Raw genomic sequence first — 20,732 nt, 5'->3', positions numbered from 1 at the left:
GGTGATTGGTTGCTGGTCATCCTCCTACCTTATTGACAGCTAACATAGCACAACCTTCCATTCTGTAACTGTTAAACTACACATTAGTCTAAGCTAATTAAATTTCTCCCTCTCCCCAAGCCCTCTTCTAATGCAGAATGACAAGACTTGCTTGAAGGAGGAGGAAAATCTCTTAGTTGCATTGCGATCACTTAATTTTGAGGTACCGGGTATGAATGCAATGGAGAGTAAAACATACCAATAATGGATCTTCAGATCTAATCTTATAGTCACGATTCCAAAGGCACTGATGGGGTCTGTGTCTTTTACACTATGGCAGTAGTTGCACAGCGTCTCATGCCAATAAAGTACAATTGAACTGGATCTGTAGTTCTGCTCTTGAGGCTATGTCTACGCTTACGGCGGCATATAGAGTAAATAAACTGCATGTCCACCTAGCAAGGGTATAAACAGCACTGTAGAAGGTGAGGCTCCACTTAGCCGAGTAGCGTAACGACAAGCCTGAACCATAGAGTACGTAACCTACATTGCTGTCTACCTGCTTAAGCATTGCCTCCTCCATCTATGCTGCTATTTTTAGCAGTGTTGTGTCCTGCTGCCTCCCTGCTGCCGGAGCCTTTCGCTGCCACAGTGTAAGGCTCTGGCAAGGAGGAGGCAGTGGGGAAAGGCTGTACACTGTGGCAGCAGACACTGCCACCAGTGCAGATAAGGCCTTAGTTAAGTTGAATGATAATGGTTATTATTTGTATTTCAGTGGCACTTCGTGGTTCTAACTCAGATCAGGGCCCCATGGGGCTATGTGCTAGGGACACACATAATGAGAGACGGTGTCTACCCCAAAGAGCTTACAATCTAAATGGGTAAGACAGACAAAAGGTGGGGAGGGGAAACAGAACCACAGAGAAGTGAAGTGTCTTGCCTAAAGTTACAAAACAGGGCAGTGGCAGAGCCGAGAACAGAGCCCAGGTCTTCCAGTGCCCAGTCTAGCACCTAGACCATGCTGCCTTCCATTATAAATAGAAATGATTAAACTTTAATTTGGACTTAATGATTTCCTGTGCTTGTTCTTTTAAGACTTTCTACAGGCTTGCTTTGGATATCATAGTCATGAACAGGGTGTGCAAGATATTCCGGCAGGGACTGATGGGGTTCAGGGGATTTCAGTTCATTGATATGACTGCCCAGGAATCCCTGACCTTTGGTATGGAAGAAGTAAGGGATTTTACAACATAGAATAAAATCATCCTCTTCCTTTTTTATAATGATTTCTCACTGTGTGCTGTTCAAATGTGCCTGTTACCCAGGCCTCTGTGAGCATTAACCTCAAAGCCTAACTAGTTGCCGACACAGAGAAGGCCCAGTTCTAGGGACCAGTGACATTCTTTTGATTCTGCATTGCCCAATATGTATATTTTAATATAAATATTTTTTTTTAGTAAATCTGATGGACTTTTAATTTATATCCTGTCTAGTATTTTTTTTATTGAAGAGGTGAATTAAAGTTAAAATATATTTGTACAATAGTTTTACAGAAGCTTGCCTTGTTATTGAAATGTTTGTGTATTTCACTAGCTCTGTGACATTTCTAATGTAATCAATGCCTCTCCCTTTTCCCTACCCTTCTTTTATTCAGGACAAGAAATATACCAAACTGAAACTGTCCTTCGACCACAATGAGTTCAAGATCAGAAAGGTCTGAGTGCACTTTCTCTTGTTTTACAGCCAGGTCTCCTTCTATCTACAGTGTAAGACCCTGAAATATTTTAAGGGTCCCCATGGGAGTGGAGCAGGAATTTGTGTGTTCCAGTAAACACAATGGGAAACTAACTCCTGTCATGCAAGGGCATTTCAATTGTTCATCTGTTAAACCTGTCATTTGACATGTTGTTCTGAATATTTTCAAAGAAACCATTTCACAACATTTACAGATACGTAGAATTTAAGACTATGACACAAACACAAGCATTTTAATCAGAAACAAACTTTGTTTAGCCAAGAGTAGTAGCTGTAAGGGCAGCGATAGCTTCTCAGCCACTGTAAACTATGGTTTTCCTTTTCTGTGCTTGAACTTTACACTGGAGCACATAAATTGGTTTCTGGACACACATGGCTGAGCCTTCACTGAAATGGAAAACAGACAATTTGGGACTAGTTCAATTACATCTCTGTAAGATGACACTGCTCAGTCTTCTGGGGTGCAAGTTCTTCCCCTTGGTCTTTTTTTCATTTGAGACTCTTAATTTAATGGGTATGTGATGTTTTGTCAGGATCACTTTCCCCTCAGGGCAATCCAGATAACCAAGAAGAAACCAGAATGGAGAACTGAAAAGGAAATGAAACTGTTACAAAGCTGCTTGCAGTTTGTGGAAAGCTACCGAAAATATAGCCTGAATCTGCAGCTACTTCTTGCTAAAGTGATTCGCTTTGAACGGTAAATGATCTTGTGGGGAGTTGTAATGGTTCTTTAAAGCAATTTTTAGAATTGTACATATTTCAAGCTTTTAAATGATAACTTTTAGCCAAAAATTAGAACAATTACACTGATAACTCTCCATCTATTGTGTCTATTGAATGTACATTATCCTGAATTATGCCTTTGTGTTTTTGCTGTCTTTATCTAATTTACTCTGTACAGTCAGTGACATATTGATCTGTCTCTTACACCCTAGAGCAGTGTTTCTCAATTGGTGTTCTGCGGAACCCTAACAGGGTTCCGCGAGCAGCTGTTCTCTGCGCTGCCGCCGAGAGCAGCTGTTCTCCGCGCCGCCGAAAAAGGGAAGATGTCCCGGATTTTTCGGCGGAGGGTATCGAGTGTAAGTGTAATTTAATTTATATTTAAATGAGAAATGCTGAGCTAGTTGTTTGTATATAATTTGCTTATTTCGACATTTTTTTTTGGCCCCATATGTAAAAATACTGTTAAGAGTTTGGGGGGTTCCGCAATTATTTAACAAGTTCAAAAGGGTTCCGTGGCCAAATTTAATTGAGAAACACTGCCCTAGAGTGAGATTTTTCAACACTGCTTAAAGAATTTGGACATTCAATTCTTATAATTATTAGTAGGAATTGGGTATCCAATCCCTTAGGGAACTTTGAAATCTCAACCAAAAATTTCATGTTAGGAGCTTCTCCAGATTAAATTTTCTTATGTCTCCCACTTCTTGCTCTTTGGTCCTTCTTGCCTTTCTCTCTTAAAGGGTCGCATTCAGACTCTGTTCATGTGTGTGGCATTAAAGAGGGTATGTTAATGGTGCAAAAACAGAAGCAGCATTAATGTTGTTCCCTTGTAGAACTACCCTCTCTAACCCGAATTTATTCCTGCCAGGAGTAGAAGAGTGTGATCTCCACAAAGCATGCGGTGTCCAGATCAGGGAGTGCATTGCAACACATACTGAATGTGTTAACGATGTCCCATGACCCTCACTGGAAATCATTCTCTGGGGCTCTTGAGCTAAGTGTGCACTCCATGAGGGTCACTAGCTTTGAGTGGGTGCAACTCTTGAGCCCTGCTTGCCTGCCCCTCTTCCTGTGCACACCTACCTCTGAGCTTGGCCTTTGGTATATATTTGTGGTGGAGGCTTCCCTCTCTGCTAGGTTGTTCCAGATTTTGAGGAGGCAGGAATTCATCCAGGAATCACTCCAATGCACAGATCAATCCCAATGCCTCTGTTAGCATGTAGAAAGCCCCCGTGTCATGCAAAAAGCGCTAGTCCATGGGAGAATGGCACAACTCCAAGATGCCTAAAAGGAGCTCTACCTCAAACAGTCACAAAGAGTCTCAATGGCCCCTCCATTGGGTAGTGGTTGATTCTTATATATGGTGCAGGCTGCTCCTTGGGCCTGATCCTGAGCTTCCACTCCCTTTGGGCTTCCTGCAGTGCAGCAACTGCCCTCTCCTGCAGCTCACCCAGTCCCTTCTTGGATGATGTCCCCCCACCTCTCCAGTTGGAGGAGATTTGGCAGCAGAAATTAGGGGCCAGCTCTCTTGCCAGCAAGGGCTCTTTGGGGCCGAAGAAAGCCATCTTCTCCTGCCTGACCATCCCCTAGCCAGGTAGGGCTTTGGGGCCAAGGACTATCTTCACAGCACAAGTGCTGAGCTGTGGAGTGGGGCACCACGTGTTTTATTTCTGAATGATGTCTTTGAGTGTTGACAGTATTATGATGGCCTTTATTTAAGAATTTAAGGCCAGAAGGGACTGTTATGATGATCTAGTCTGTCCTCTGGAATAACACAGACCACTGAATTTGCCCCAGTGACTCCTGCATCTCACCTTTACCATAGCACTGCAGTGCCTTTCGAAAATATCAGTCTAATGCTTTTTGCTTCTAGCTTCATTTGCTACTTCTCCCTCTTTTGGCCATCACTCTTTTCTCCCACCTAGAAGAACACAGAAGTTTCCTCTGTATAGTGAATTCTTCTATATAGTAATCAGTGTTTCATTGTTAAATAATGAGTTCCCTCACAGTAGGCATCATTGTTACATACATTATGGTGGTTTTATTTCATTGCTAGACTGTGTTATAAAAGTTTTAATTATATATGTTTCTAATAATGGTGTGGTGGTGGAAGGAGTTGGGCTCCACTTCTCTCACAACTCATAAGTTCCAGTTCAGGCCTGTTTCTGCTAGGTGGGAACGGAATCAGTGTTCCTGTTTTCCAGGTTTGGACGCAGGAGAGTCATCATAAAGAAGGGGCACTGTGGCAACAGTTTCTACTTCATCTACTTTGGTACTGTTGCCATTACTGAAGATGAGGATGGGAGTAGTGCCTTTACTGACCCGGATCCAACTTTGCTTCGGAAAGGTGCTGGATTTGGAGTGAGTGGTATTTATAGTAAAACTCCTGTTAGTCCCAGTATGGGAGGGGAGCTGTATGTTTACTAAACAGTAAAATAAATAACCAAGAGTTTTGGAAGGAAGATAAACTCTCATGCTTCAAGCCTTATGCTAAGCTAACTATTGGGGGCTAGGAGGAAACTTTCTCTGGGGGCAGGTTATCCCATAACCACCTTCTACAGGGTGCTAGACTAGATGTCTATATAATGTCCTCCAGTAAGGTCAATATTTGGAGTATAAAGTTGGAAGATGAATTTACAGTACTAACTCAGTTTTTCCTTTTTCTCTGTATTATAGGAAGTTGCTCTTTTAAAGGATAGGCGGCGAATTGCTACAGTTGTCTGTATGGAGGAAACAGAACTATTAGTGGTGGATAAAGAGGACTTTTTTGCTAATAAATTAGATGAGGAGCTTCAGAAAGAATTTCAGTATCGTTTCAGCTTCTTCAAGTAATTTCTTCCACTGAGATCACTCACTCCTGCATCTGCCACTTCTTTTTTACTTGCTGAATTGTTTAGCTGTTTAAGTATAGTATGAGCTATTCTAATTCTACCAATAAGTGCCCAAACAATGTGGTAACCTCTCTAGTAGGCTATATTTTCCTACCCTCACTGAGTATATTACTGAAAATGAAGCAACAGTCCTTCTAGGGGGACATGGATTAATTGATGCTTTTCCTTTGTGGCTGTTACAGTTCTACAGCTTGATCTAATATAGTACAGAGCCTTATATACAGCTGTACTGAAGAAATTTTGTGATATGCACATTTTTCATTATACCTTGAAAGAAATAGGAGGGAGACAGCCACATTCGCATTGTAATGAATGCATAGAGCACTAAAGTCTGCTGAAGTTCATGAACATAAGGATGTTTTTGCTTTTATTCTATTCTAATAAACATAATCCTGCTTTTTATATCCACTCTATAAATAAGCTTAGAATAATCTAAGTCAAGTTACTGGGGCTCCACAGATGCGTGAACGCGCAGGGGTCTGCCTGCCAGGTGTAACTTGCAGAATCAGTACCTAAGCCAGAAAAAGCACCTCCCTCCCATCAATTGCAACCATAAAAAGATCAAATTTTCCTCAGTGAAATAAGTTTTTCCTTGAATCCTCATGTTGGAATTAAGTGGTCATATGAAAAGATGTCTGTATTGTTTCTTTTTCAGAGGTCTAGATCTCTTTGCAACATGGCCTGAGTACTCAGTAGAGAAAGTTGCTAATTACTGCAAAACAGAGAAGTTTCACTATGGACAGGTGATAGTCAGGGACATCACGGAGTCAGCCAGCATAATATTCATTACTAAGGTATGATCCGTCCATCCCACTACAGTTCATCTTGGACCATTAGACTAAAACAGTGACCAGAGGCTAGTAGAGGTAAAAGTGGAGAGTGAAGCACTTCTCCAGATACATCCCCCTGGTGTTTCTTGTTTCTGCTGATTGTATCATGTCTTTATGTAGGGCCAGATTCTGACACCTTTGCTCACACTGTGTAGTACCTTATTTCACCAGTAATCCCACTGATTTTGTGCAGTGTAAGTTACTTTTCGACATGAATAAGGCTGTTGGAATCTGACCTGTCAACCATAAACTCTTCATAGATGGACATAGGGTATGTTTACAGTGCAGTTAGGCCCATTGCAGCTGATTCAGGTTTGCACGGCTTGGGCTAAGGAGCTGTTTAATTGTGGTATAGATGTTCAGGCTCAGGCGGAAGCCTGGGCTCTAGGACCCTGCAAGGTGGGAGGGTCCCAGAGCTCAGCTGCAGACTGAACGTCTGCACCGCATTTAAACAGCGAGAGCTCCATGAGCCTGAGTCACCTGGCACGAGCTAGCTGCGGGTGTCTAATTTCAGTGTAGACATACCCTAAGTCTCCCAGAAGTTCTGTAAAGCACCTAGATCATTTTAAGTGCTAAACAAATATTAATTAATGGTAATTATCAAAACATGATAGAGGAAAGAAAACTATTTTGCCATGAATACTTTACCTGTTCTTGCCTCTTGCCTTTGGAATGGATTAATTTCTGTTGTCTTGATGAAAGCACTTGTATGTACGAATATAGATGTCAACACCTTGGTACCAGAAAATTGGCTGCAATAGAAATACCTGAGATAGGTAAGCAGACAGAAACAAATGTAATTTCAAAGGATGGGGACCATAGTTTCTTAAGGGAACAGGTACTTAAATTACTTATAGTCATACAAAAAGTTCCCTGCTAACTTTCAGGTGTAATAGGATTTATGGAATTTTAATTAAATTCAAATAAATTCTGCCAAGTTGCCTATTAAAAGTGAGTTTAAAACCTAGAGAGATACTGAGGTGCAATGTCATCCATTTAGCATAACCCTTATTTTTTCCTATTTACCTCCCCTTCCTTTTTTGTCACTTTTTGACCCTCATTTGTTGTCATGTCTGAATATATCTTATAAGCTTGTGGGAGAGGGAATTTTTTTAACTTGTTCCTGACTAGTGCCTAGCATGCTTTTAGACTCTGAAATATTTAGTACAGTGGTGCACCAGTTTGATACACCAACTTGATGCCAATAAAATTATGCAGAACAAAGTGATACAGCAGTGGATGTTTTGCTCAAAGTCATTGTGCTCATCCAGAATAAAATATAATAATTGGTATATTTTTAGCATTTACATGCACTAACCATTTTGAGATGGTGAGGTTTGGACACTTGTTTTATATTCAGTGTAAATATATTGTCACTTGGCAACACAAAAATAATTTGGAAGGCCATTCTAGGTCCCAGAGGCCCCGTTGCCCTAATTAAATGTATTACTGCTGAACAGCTGTATTATGAAGGCTTATTTGAAGCCCATTGAAGTTGATGGGAAAATTCCCAGTAATAAAAACCTTCTGACTGCGAGTGTTCTCTACTTACACAAGAGTCCTACTGTCCTCAGTGGAACTGCTTATTTGAATTAGGGTTGTCTGATTGGTTCCTAATTTGCTTAGAGCAGATTTGCTTGCTATATCTGAGATAATTTACAGTATGGACAGAACAATAATCTGTGTAGGAAAAAGACACCTTTCTAGAGATGGGATTATTAAGTACTTCTGAGAGGCATTGTTGTCTGATGGACTGAGTATGGGCTGGGAATTAGGCTCTAATCCTGGTACTGTCAGTGAATTAATAGGTAATTTTTCCAGGGCCACATAGCTTTTCTGTGTCTCAGTTTCTCCATTTGTAAAAGGAGAAAAATACTTACTACTCTACCTACCTCAGTGGATATTGCAAGGATTATTTAATCAATGCTTGCACAGCAGTTTTAAGACCTAAAATTCCACAACTGTTAAGTATTATTACTGAATGGTAGTCTATGGCTAATATAATAATACCTAACTCTTTGTACTCTTCGCTCATGGATCTAAAAGTGCTTTACAAAGTAGATAGCATCATCTTCATTTTACAAGTGGGGAAATCAAGGCACTAGGCAATGGCTTGCCCAAGCCACAGAGCAAGTCAGAGGCAGTGCTGCAGTGTTAACTTTATTCTGCCAATCTGTTTTTATTAGGGGAAATGTGAAGTTTTACGACTGGTTGATCTCACCACTTGCCCATCCTATCACAAGTGGATCAGTCAGCAAATGGATTTTCCCAAACTCAGTCCTTATTACTCTATGGAGACTGGTATGTTACACTGATTTCCAGACATATATAATTTGGAAAACTTCAGCGTTACCAGCTACTGTAGCTTAGTAGTTAGTGACTCATAACTTTGTGTTATTCTTATCTGTATTTTTTGTTATAATTTCATAGATTTTAAAACCAGAAGGGACCATCATTATCTAATCTGACCTCCTGTATATCACGGGCCAAGTTAGACTCAGCAATGGGAAAGGAAGAACGGGGAGTCACAGATGCTCACAAAACAGCATCTAGTCCTAATCTTATGCTTTTCAGGGTTACAGATACTTCCAAGGCACACAACACAATTGATCAAAGCCTTGTTTTCTCACCGCCCATACTGGAATTTCTGTTAGGAAAGAATTGGGTTTGGTTTTTTTTAAAGTTATACCAGTGCCTTTGCTGGGGAGTTGATAATACACTGGTGTCATTGACCTCTAGCCTGGGAGCTCCATCGGTGAGCAGGGTCTTATAATCATTTCATAATTAAATAGCATGCAAGGTCTCAATCCTTCAAAGAGAGCTGCCCATGCTTGTGCCCACACCATGTCCTATTAACTTCAGCAGAACTCCATGCAGGTATAAGGACCTATGCATTAGATCACCTTACAGAATTGGGATCTTAGTAAATAATTTAGCTTTGACTAGTTATAAAGGAGTTTTCGTTTACTTTCTTTGCAGGCATCACAGGCAGAAAAAGATTCAATAATTTTATGTGGAAGTCCTTTCCCGTGCAGGATCTGAGTAATCTGAAATCGATGTATGTCCCACCTTTTAATCATCAGAGGGATGAAAATTTTGAAAGGCATTACCTGCCTTTAAATAGGAAATATAAAAATACACACAGAAAGCTGGAAAAACAGGACAGAGGTGACAGTAAAAGGTAGGATGAGTTACAGGTCCTTCCATAGATTATTGATCCAGGGCAATAACAGTAGATGTCCCAGGCTTGGTTTCTATACCAGGACTCTAAATAAATAAATGAAGGTATGCTTGCCAAAGTATTTCTGAGATCCATATAATGGATATATATGGACCTGCTTCTTCTCTCACTAATGGTTAGAGCTGGCCAAAGGCACTTGAATGACTTTTTTTGGGGGGGGGAGGGAAGGGGGAAATTGTCTTTTTCAAAAGCGTTTTTGTGAAAAATTATGAATGTTGTTGATTTTTTCTTGTTTTTGAATTTTTTGTGCTGTTTTAACTTTGGAAATGTTTATCTAAAAATATTATCAGAATTATTGCAAATGTTTTTGTTTACTGCAACAAAAAGTCAATAATAAAAATGTCATGATAAAAATATTGGGGGAATTGTGAAATGAAAAAAAAGAAAGATGGGTCAATTCTGAACACTGGCAAAGTGAAATCAATTAAAAAAATTATCACAAACATAGGTTTTAATTTTTGATCAGTTCCGCTTATGTTAGTGCAATTCTATTGAAAAGAATGGAATTACATTGATGTAAAATTAGATGAAAATCAGGCCCAATGTTGCATGTACAGAACAGCTTTTACAAAGAAAAAAATGTCACCCACCTCTTATATATAAACTACACTGTGTTTCATTGAGAAGAGACTTGTACAAAAAACTAGAGTTTCAGACATACATGTTGCCTGAGTGTATATGAACTGGCTATGTAGAAAAAAGGAAAAGAGGAATAGTAGTTGTGATGCGGTTGACAGTGACAGAAAAGGGGGGATGGGTTTCAAGTAGCGAATAAGTTTCCTTTCAGACATGTTTAGTGTGGTGGTCAGACATCCAGGAGATAGTTAGGTGGAGATCCTTGACTGTGCTGAAGGGAGAAAGTTGGGAGCAGAGAGGTAGATTAGGGAGCTGTTACCATACAGGTAGCAGTTGAAGCTATGTGACTGAATGAAGTTACCCAGAGAGAGAGTCTAGAATGAGAAGAGGGAATGCAGAGCTCTTGGGGACTCAAACGGAAAAGGGAATACTTGTAAGGATAAGAAGAAAAGCAAGAATGTACCAAGTCACCTTGAAAAAAAGAAGGTATGAAGGAGGAGAGAACTCTCATTTGTGTCAAAGCTAGCAGAGAAATCAAGGAGCAAAGAAGTGGATTTGAATGTATTAAATAACAAAGGTGTTTAATTTCTAATCCTGCTGGCTTGTTAGATGTGAAAAACAATTACATTGCTTGCGATCATGTCACAATAAATTCCTGTAAAGAGTGGTTCAAAATAAGTTAACATTTTTGTAGATATGACGACTTCAGTGATGATGAGAACGAAGTCATTCAGAAAGAAATATCAGGGTTGTTCCGGAAGAAGCTAACTGTTCTCACACCACATGGAGAGATACCTATTGCTGTTGCCACAGCAATTTACACTAGGGTCAATGAAGTGCATGAAGGGGAGCTCTTGGTGAGTACATCCAGAAGGGCAAGTTGCTGTAATAAGTTTGTGACCTATCTAGCAGCAAAAATTCTTCAGACCTCACAGTCACATAAACCCTGAATGACCAATTCCCGTTCCTCCAAATATTATGAAGTAGAACTTGTGCAAATCAGCTCTTTGTGTCCCATGGTCCATATATTTAGTAATCAGTCCTGTAGTGAAGGACTTCTCTGGAGCAAAGGACATGGAATGCTTTGAGAAATTCTGCTACTGCTGAAGGGAACTGATGGCCCCAAAAATCATATGTAGCCTCCAAGTCTGTGGATCACAGAAAACCCTCAATATTTCCATGGCTGGCTGCCATAAAAGCTCTTTCCTGTTAACTCAAGTCCATGCGGGTATTACTTTACATGAGAATTGACATAAAACCAGTGTTGTGGTATTACCTCATACTTATCGTGCAGTATGAAGGATGATGCTAAATGATCCTATGGAGGATAGTTTCTGCATAATCACAAACTCTGGGCTGTTGTGTTCTACTTATTAAGGTAGCCAGGGAGGAGACATGCCCTGACTTAGTGATCTTTGCTTGCCTGGGTTATCTCCCTAAGAATTCTCTGCTGGTGGAGATTCCATGGAGTCCAAGATGAAACTTTCATCTGTTTCCCCTGTGACAGAAACCTTCAAAGAGGGTAGGAAGTGATAATACCCATTGCTCTTCCTCAAGATGAATTTCCTCTAGTATCCAGGTTGGTGCAGGGATGTGTAATTGAGACCTCCCTGACTTGTTTGGTTGACTCTTCTAAACAATGTTTATACAGTTGCAAAATCTCCTTCTACAAAATATCACTAATACCAGGAAAGAGAGTTTCCAAAATGACAAATTCTCAAACTACCTCATAAATTATATTTATTTTTTTTAAAAACCCCAAAACAAAGCCTTAACTGTCAAATTCTGCCCTACTCAATATAAACAACAACAATATTCAGATGCATGTATACCGGTACACCAATCCAGAGTACATGGTGATGTGCAGATAGCTTTTTTTTATTCTTTTGTTTACCCCACAGGGGATAAGCCAGCATCTTCTACCTGAAGATAAGCAAGATAATCGGAGCATGGTTTTGATCAGTCAGGGAGCTGAGGTCATTCGTCTGAAAAAGGAGAAGTTTGAGGAATTAGCAGATCATACAACAATAATGAAATTACACAAATTACAGCCTATTATTCCCAGGTAAGTGAAATTAATATGTCTGGGGACAGAAATGTACCCATGAACTAGTGTTCAAAAAAGTAAAAGAGCTGGTTGGCCATCATTTACCCAAACTCATTTTCACTTAATTGGAATTCAAGGATGAAATTTTGGCTCTGATGAAGTCAATGGTAGTTTTGCCATTGACTTAAATGGATCCAGGCGTTCACCAAGTGTCTTTGATCCTTTTCAGTGATGATGAGCTGTGTCAAAGCTTTCTGGAACAGAACCACTGGAAAATATTCAAGAAAGATCTGGTGAATCTTTTACTGGAGCGGAAACTCATGATGATGGCAAGTCCTCAGCATGTAAAGCCCAAGAAAGATATTTATAGTTCCTGGAGCGTGAATAAAGCAGGTATTTTAGACCTGACCGCGACCCACCGTCATCCTCCAAAAGGCACTCAGCAACAACAGCATAGATTTACCCCTGTCAGCACAGGACAGGGAAAGGATTCTGACGGCCTGCCAAATATTGAGCTAAGATTGATTCATGGCATTGCTGTACCACGGCCCAGTTTGAAAGGATTGTTCTAGTGAGAGAGAGGAAATCAGGCCAGCAAGTTCAACAGCATACATGCAGCTTGAGAAGCCAAAAAGTGAAACAGCAAAATTTTTATTTGAATGTTACAAAAATAAGTGAATTTTTAAAAAAAGTAGCTTTCTCCAATTTCTATTTAACAAGTAAATGTTCCTCCCTGGATTTCTGCTGTGAACTCAAAAGTGATAATCTGCATTTTTATTAGCTTTGAGAAGGAAACCTATTTTCATTGTTTTGTTTTTCTCTGCAAGATGGATATTTTTATACAAAGTTAAGATTTTCTGATATTTATTTTTTATCCTAAGATACTTTCAGATTTTAAACAACATATTTATTACAAATGGAAATAAATTGAACAAAGATTTTAGCACCTCTCTGAGTTCAGATGATCAGGAAGCCATGTGAAATAACTAATGTGACGTTTAAAGTGTTCATTGGCTACTGCTGTAGTCTTTGTTGTTCTTCATTATGTTTGGGAGGTTTATAATATGGCTTAAAATTTAAACTATTGAAATGTGATTCATGCAGCTTTACAAGTTTGAGCTTCCAACACTGGAGATGAAAGTTTATATTAAAGTTTTCAATGAAATACAATTGTGTAAATCTTTGATGTAGTCTTTGGAGTTCTCCACGTTAGCTGACCCAGTTCTGGGCATGAACAATTAATGTATTTCTGACATGCTGTTGTCTGAGGGAAGTTAATTCTGAGAGATATCTACTTAAAAACATCCAGTATAGCACTGAAGTCTCTCACATCTTGAATCACCGTAACAATAAAGAAAATAAAAATGAAGCAACAGAGAATTTGACAGGAGCATATGCATAAAGATGAGATACTGGAAGAAATTGTGGGCTGATTTTCAGAAATGCTGGGCAGTTGTAATGGATGGTTTTGTTTAAAAAAAACCAAAACAAAACCAAAAAACAAAAGAAACTGCACCAAACTTGTCTAACTTATTCATAGTGTGAATCCAGGTGATTCTTTGCTAAATAACTATTGGATCATTTTTATTTTAAAGTACATATGTATTTTCATACTCTGTCTTCTATAGTTAGCAATCAAATATTCTATCAGCTCAATTCCCAATAGTTCAGTTCTCTAGTACAGGTACAGGCCAGGCTACTGGTTCAAATCCAGTTAGTAATAAACCTAAAGTAATTAAAATATGATTTTGTTTGCTCATGTGAAATGAAGTGTCAGTGTCAGGTTAGTCCCTAAAGTACATAGTGCACAGCTCAAAAACAGTCACAAATGAATATTCTTGTTGGCAGTCTCATCAAGTCAGACACAGACTGAGCAGACCTGAATAGTAAATATGTTCTCACTTCTATAGGAAGTCGTCAGAACAGGGTTGAGTCACACTGATAGGAAATGTGAAAATGTATATGCTTCATTTTTCCTTGCTGTATTTGTTTTCTGGATAAATAGCAGATTTCATACTGGATACCTCAGCTGAAAACCTAGCATACAAAGATATATAAAACGATTATTATAGAGAAAGTAAATAGAGCAATCCTGTATGCCATTGTTGACAGCAACAATTTAAGAACTGTACAAAAGAAATACTTTTTGACACAGTGCATAATTAAACTGAGGAACTCCTGGCCCCAAGGTGGTATTGAGGCCAAGAACTTAATAGGATTCAAAATAAGACTAGTCATATGGAGAATTAGAACAATACATAGTAGACATTATCTTTTTTTATATACAAGGGATATAAATCCTCATGCTTCAGGGCATAAACTAACCACTAACTGATGGAGGTTAGGAAGAATTTTGCTTATGGGAAGGTTATTCCATAATTGTTCCTTGGGGTGGGGGAATAGGATTTGCAGTTTAATCCAAAGTGTCTGGTACTGGCAACTATCAAAGACGGTTTGCTGGTCTAGAGGGACCCTTGATCTGATCTGATCCGCTATGATAATTCTTTTGTATGTTCAAGTGCTGCCAATCATGATTACTCAAGCCTCAAGCAACCCATTTCATGCACAAAAACATCAGTTCTTGAACAGCTCCTGCAAAAGCCTCTCTGCAAATATTTTAAAACATTTCTTTCCTTGTTACTATGAAGCTATGAGTAGGAAAACACAGGAATTTTCTTTCTTTTGGATTTATTTGTTCTTGCTGATTATTCACAGCTTGAAATCCTAATTCTTTGTTTGTAACATCATAAGCACTTACACAGCAACCAATCATGTCACAATGGATTATGAGTCCAGGACTGGAATTAGTAGTTAGTGAGGCATCAAAATGCTTAAAGGTTGACTCCAACCACTTACAACACTTTTGTTTGAGTGGCAAATTGGATGAATAACCAGTTTTTAAAGAAATTATATATATATAAATGTGTCTTTGACCCCATTCTTCCCCATGCTTTATGCTCTGCTGAGAGTTTGTTATATCATCACCAGGAAGCAGATACTGCACAAGGGAGCAGCTGTCTGACAAACAATAGCTATGTAAACTATATAGTGTTCGTGGGAGGAGTCCCCACCCCCACGTCTAGCAGGTGCACGACGTCAAGTCCTGAGGGAATGATGGTGGAAGGGAGTTATACAGGCCCTACACTATCTCCTCTCCCTCACCATAGCAGATGAAAGGGCTTCTAGAAGGGCTAGGAGGCACTGTATAAGTAGTAACAAGAGGAAGCGGGGGATCAGTTGGCTGAACTCCCCAGCATAACCCTTCCTCTTCATGCATCCTCTCCTCTCTCCTGCTCAGCCAGCTGCCTTTATTTGTCAGAGCTGCTGCTTGGTTCCTAGGCTACCAGATTTTTAAAGGGTGTGTGTGTATGAAGTTGAGCAGGTGTCCCCTTCCTCAGTGATATTAGTAGCAGTTCTTTTCAAATTGTTTGTGCAAACCTCAGCCAGCTTCTGCTGCCCTCTTCTGATGAGAGAAATAGCAAATCTCAGGAGAAGGCAGAGCCTATGGGAACTTAAAAAATCCTACATTATATATTCTTTAAAAGATCAAAATTAGTCATTTCTCTGTAACACTCATTTTAAACAAGTTAGCACAAAATCATTCCAGTCATTTTGTGAGAAGCAAAGATCTTATTTTCATGTGAATGTCCTTTAAATAAAGAAAAAGGGAAAAGAAACTTGGATACGTACAGCTATGTTAAAAGAAATGGACTTTCTTAGAACTATATATTCTATGAAGCATCACCAACTCAATAGATTATGCAAATAAAGACTTTGTATCATTCAGCATAGCTGTTGGCTCTATCTTATCTTGCTTGTTTTATGTTAAACAGCTAATCATTGAGATCTGCATTGTAAATGAGTCATAAACGTAGTAATACTATAAACTTGTTTCCTTTACTTTAGTCTAGAGAATACCAATTCATGAATTTGGCAGCAGAACTACAGATAATCTCATATATATATATATATATATATATATATATATATATATACACATTTTTCCATATTTTGTTTTCTGATTAAATGTTTTATTAGATTTTAAATAGATATACAATCCAGAGTTAGCTGCAACATACTCTCTAAAGTCCTGACCCTCTCCCATTAAAGTCAGTGAGAGTTTTGCCACTGACTTCACTTAATACAGGATAAGGCCCTAACAGAGGTTCATGAACAGCTGCTGCCTGTGTTGGTTCCTTCTTATTTCTGTTGCTAAACTACAATAAAAGACAGCTTAAAATAAATTAAATATTCCCCTAATATGAACTTTCTATGTAAACAATTGCTTTAGTTTTCACAGAGATGTTCTGATCCTAATTGGGAAGGAAGGTGGTCCCTGCAGTCATAGATTAGAGGAGAAAGAGGTTGTTCAGACGATGTCTGTATTAAAATGTGGTCCATATTATTAGAAAATTTTTGAAAAACCTTGCATCATGTGGTAACAGAAATTATGTATTTGAGAAAGAACAGAAGTAAACATAGTAAAGGTGGAAACCTAATGAAAGAAAAGAAAGAAACATGACATGTACTCCGGATCAAAAAATCCAAACACAGAAACAGTTTGACTTGCCCCAGTGAACTGAAATAAATGTAAGGATTGCCTTAAATATAACAGTGCTTTTTTGGGGGGAAATTAATTGAAATTTTTGCTGGGTTAACTCTGCAACCCTTTGACTGCACTGTCCTTGGGTTTTGTGTGAGGAGAATAGGCAATGCAAGCAAACTGGAAGAAAAAAATTAGATGTGCAGTGATAGTAGATAGTACAAACAAGCTCTCAATTTTCTTATGACAGGAATATAAAATAAGTCTTCCCATTCATTCTGAGATGAGAGTGATTTGAGAAATTCTCTCTCATCTAATGCTATTGTATGCGGTAAATGGTTATAAGGGCTATCTAGCCTTTGTAATATTTGCAAACCACTGAGTTAAAAGTTATACGGTGATAGTGTTACATTTAAAAAGAATTATAAAAATCGTTTTACTTTTATTACTTCTACCAATAAAAATAAATTAAAATGCAAACAAAAAAAAATAAATTCAAAATCTGTAACAATGAATTCAAATTGCAAAATGTAAACAAAGGTGAAGAAATACAAAACGTAAGGTACCCTACGGAATCTTATTGTAGCGTAACAGCCTTTATTTGGCAGACTTATTCTGAAGTGCAAATATTTGATACAAATACTCTTTACTTGAACAATAAGGCTCCTATCCTGCAAAAATGTATGTATCTGTGTAACTTTATACACCCGAACGGACCCACTGAGTAGTCAAGAACATGTTATAATTGTTTGCTGGATTGGTACCTGACTGCTAATCAGTTAGCGGAAATACCATGTAGTGACAGGAAAATTAAACAAGTTACCATACCATATGCTAAAATAACAAGCTATTTCTGTCTTTTAAAGGACAGCATGTCACATGGGCTTTTGCAGTAATACCACTGTTTACATTGAGAAGTTCCAGCGGGGTAGCTGTGTTAGTCTGTATACAGCAAAAACAACGAGAGTTCTGTAGCACTTTAAAGACTAACAAATTTAATTTCTGCAGGCATAAGCTTTCATGGGCTGCAACCTACTTTGGCAGATGTAAGGAACAGAAATCACATAGGAGGCATGTATATACATATCCAAGGGAAGTAACAATAATGGGGAAGGTAGATGAAAGCAAAGTCCATTCAGTTAGTGTAGTTGAGGCCTATTCACAACCATTGATTACGAGGTGAGAATGTGTATTAGTGGCAATTACTTCTTGTAATGAGATAACCATTCCAAGTCCCAATTCAGACCCAGTTTGATTATGTCAAGTTTGCAGATGATTTCAAGCTCAGCAGTTTCTCTTTGAAGTCAGTTTTTGAAGTTTTTTTGTAGGAGTATGGCAACTTTCAAGTCAGTGACAGAGTGTTCTGGGAGACTGAAGTGTTCTCCAACTGATTTATGGATGTTATTATTTTTTATGTCTGATTTGTGTCCATTTATTCTTTTGCGTAGTGACAGTCCAGTTTGGCCAATGTACATGGCAGAGGGGCATTGCTGGTACATGATGAGCCCCTTATGGTGTGGCTGATGTGGTTAGGACCAGTGATGGTGTCACTAGAGTTGATATGTGGGCAGAGCTGGCAACGGGGTTTGTTGCAGGGAAAGGTTCCTGGATTGGCCTTCTTGTAGGGTGTATGGTTGCTGGTATTTGCTTCAGGATGGGGGGCTGTCTGTAAGCAAGGATAGGTCTGCCTCCCACTTCTTGAGTGAGTGAGGGATCATCTGCTAGGATAGGTTGTAGATCCTTAATGATGTGTTGGAGAGATTTTAACTGGGGACTGTAGGTGATGGCCAGTGATGTTCTGTTGTTTTCTTTGTTGGGTCTGTCCTGTAGTAGGTGACTTCTGGGTACCCATCTGGCTCTGTCAATTTGTTTCTTCACCTCTCCAGGTGTGTATTGTAGTTTTAAGAATGTTTTATGGAGATCCTGTATGTGTTTGTCTTTGTCTGAGGGATCGGAGGAAATTTGGTTGTACCTTAAGGCCTGGCTGTAGACAATGGATCATGTAATGTGGCCAGGGTGGAAGCTGGAGGCATGAAGATATGTATTGCGGTCAGTCGGTTTTCGGTATAGGGTGGTATTAATGTGACCATCATTTATTTGTATTGTAGTGTCCAGGAAGTGGATTTCTTGTGTGGACTGGTCCAGGCTGAGGTTGATAGTGGGGTCGAAATTATTGAAATCCCGGTGGAATTCTTCAAGGGACGCTTTCCTATGGGTCCAGATGATGAAAATGTCATCAATGTGGCATAGGTAAAGGAGAGGTGCTTGGTGACGAGTTTTGAGGAAGCGTTGTTCTAGGTCAGCTATAAAAATGTTGGCATACTGTGGGACCATGCAGGTGCCTATAGCTGTGCTACTGACTTGAAGGTATAGATTGGCTCCAAATCTGAAGTAGTTGTGGGTCAGGACAAAGTCACAAAGTTCAGCTACCTCTAACTGAATGGACTTTGCTTTCATCCACCTTCCCCATTCTTGTTACTTCCCTTGGATATGTGTATATATATATATATGCCTCCTATGTGATTTCTATTCCTTACATCTGATGAAGTGAGTTGCAGCCCACGAAAGCTTATGCCTTCAGAAATTAAATTTGTTAATCTTTAAAATGCTACAGAACTCTCGTTGTTTTTACTGTTTACATTGTTATATATCAAATAAACTCTCTAAACAATAGTTGGATAAGAGCAAAGACTGTAAAGAAAAGTCTCTTTCTTTCTGAAACTTGTAGTAGCTCTGCTTTACCATACTTTACCACAAGTCTTTACCACAAGACTGACTGATACTTTGAGAAAAGACATGAGAGAGAGCAAAAGGAAATAAGTGAAAGTCTTGTGGGCTTAAAAAAAACCCAACAAACTATTGCAAGAACCAAAATCCATTCTAATTTTGGTCATATTGGGGGCTAAAATACTCTCAAATTGCAACAGGTTATATGACCTTCAGATGATCAGAGTTTAGAGGTGTTTCTAATAAAAAGGAAAAGTTTAAAATGAAACTAAAAGTAGAAAAAGGAAAGAATATTTAACTGATAATGTCCAACATGGCCCCAAAGCAATCTTTGGAGAGACTGTTTAAGACGTGGAAACATGTTTTGTATTACTGTTGTAGTCCATAAACTGGAATCCTGGTAACCCTACATCGCCATCAGTGCAATGACATGACTTTTGGTTTTTGTATCAGCAGTATTAATTTGTATCAGCACAATTCTGGGAATAAAGTGTTTTTGATAGCTCGCCTCTACAAATGGGCACCAAGCTACATTTTAAAAAATGTTTTAAAATTTGTTTTAAAAAGGGATGCTAATGTATGAAAGCTATCAATGGGACTACACTTTTTAACCTCCCGCTAACCATACTGGAGTGGAGGAGTTGGGGGGAAGGGGGAGAGAGAAGAGTATTATTGTTTTGCCTTTAGGGGACCTGTTCACTCACATTCAGCAGAGGTTAGTAACAATGGCAAAGTGTTCCCATCTTACAGCTAGCCTACGTGAAACAAAATGGGTTTAGACTTCAGTCCAAATCATCAATTGGTTGTGTAATAAAATGACACCTCGCTGCCAGTCTGGAAAACCCAAGGGAAGTCTTATTTTTATGAACCCCTGGCACACCTTCAGCACCCGCTGAGAATTCACTAGGTGATGGCTGGGGAGATTGGTTAACATCGCTGTCCCTTGGCTCCCTTCTCCCTGCAGGCAGCCAGCTTAGGAGGCAGGTCCCTGCTGACCCTGAAGGGACCAGAGACACACCCATGCCAAGGGCCAGTTGAGGCTCGATGGCTGCCTAGAGGAGTGACTGACTCCCAGTGACAGGCCCTTCTCCCTGGGGGACTGGCTCCCACAGAGCGAAGGGGGCGCACGCTCCTGGCGCCGGGGGCAGGGCTGCCCTAGGCCCCTCAAGCCGACGGGGCGCCTACCAGGCCTCAACATGTCCGCATATCCTCGCGTTCGCTCTCCTCTCCGAGGCCGCCGGCGGGGCGGGGCGGGGCGAGGAGCCGGCTGTGCAGGAATGTGGGCGGGGTGGCGTGGCAGGGCCCGGCCTCCTCCCCGCGCCCAGGCCGAGGCGAGCTGTGTCGGGCAGCGGCGTTAGCGGCTGCGCGCTGAGAGGAGCCGCTCCCCGCCCGGCCGCCCCCTCCCTCTGCGCCTGGGGTA

General features: G+C 39.8%; 3 protein-coding genes and 1 long non-coding RNA gene across 10 annotated transcripts in view; 2 read left to right on the top strand and 2 right to left on the bottom strand.

The window, feature by feature from the left end:
- Positions 1-20,732, bottom strand: part of ICA1L (islet cell autoantigen 1 like) — a 427,480-nt gene that overhangs the window by 161,205 nt on the left and 245,543 nt on the right. The gene's annotated exons all lie outside the window — the stretch shown is intronic.
- On the top strand, positions 2,203-13,194 carry LOC137153474 (cyclic nucleotide-binding domain-containing protein 2-like). Its single transcript, XM_067548864.1, has 9 exons — positions 2,203-2,431; positions 4,662-4,818; positions 5,134-5,285; positions 6,004-6,142; positions 8,365-8,479; positions 9,158-9,359; positions 10,690-10,852; positions 11,897-12,060; positions 12,272-13,194. Exons 1-9 carry the CDS (start codon positions 2,256-2,258, stop codon positions 12,612-12,614), a joined length of 1,611 nt encoding a protein of 536 aa, XP_067404965.1. The 5' UTR covers positions 2,203-2,255; the 3' UTR covers positions 12,615-13,194.
- On the bottom strand, positions 11,726-20,624 carry LOC137153477 (uncharacterized). Its single transcript, XR_010919818.1, has 3 exons — positions 20,498-20,624; positions 13,945-14,079; positions 11,726-11,980 (listed from the first exon to the last, which is right to left on the bottom strand). It is a non-coding gene; the product is annotated as an uncharacterized lncRNA (long non-coding RNA).
- The window catches only part of NBEAL1 (neurobeachin like 1), a 157,300-nt gene continuing 157,170 nt past the window's right edge, over positions 20,603-20,732 (top strand). For all 7 annotated transcript variants that reach the window (XM_067548859.1, XM_067548860.1, XM_067548856.1 and 4 more), the window contains exon 1: positions 20,603-20,729. The gene's annotated coding sequence lies outside the window, so the exon portion shown is untranslated. The remainder of the gene's footprint in view (positions 20,730-20,732) is intronic.

Source organism: Emydura macquarii, unplaced genomic scaffold (genome assembly GCF_026122565.2).
Source record: "Emydura macquarii macquarii isolate MOO-44397 ecotype Brisbane River unplaced genomic scaffold, CSIRO-AGI_Emac_v2 contig_1253, whole genome shotgun sequence".
NCBI lineage: Eukaryota > Metazoa > Chordata > Testudines > Chelidae > Emydura > Emydura macquarii.
The sequence above is the reverse complement of the archived record's forward strand: the minus strand, read 5'-3'. Positions and strand labels throughout refer to the sequence as shown.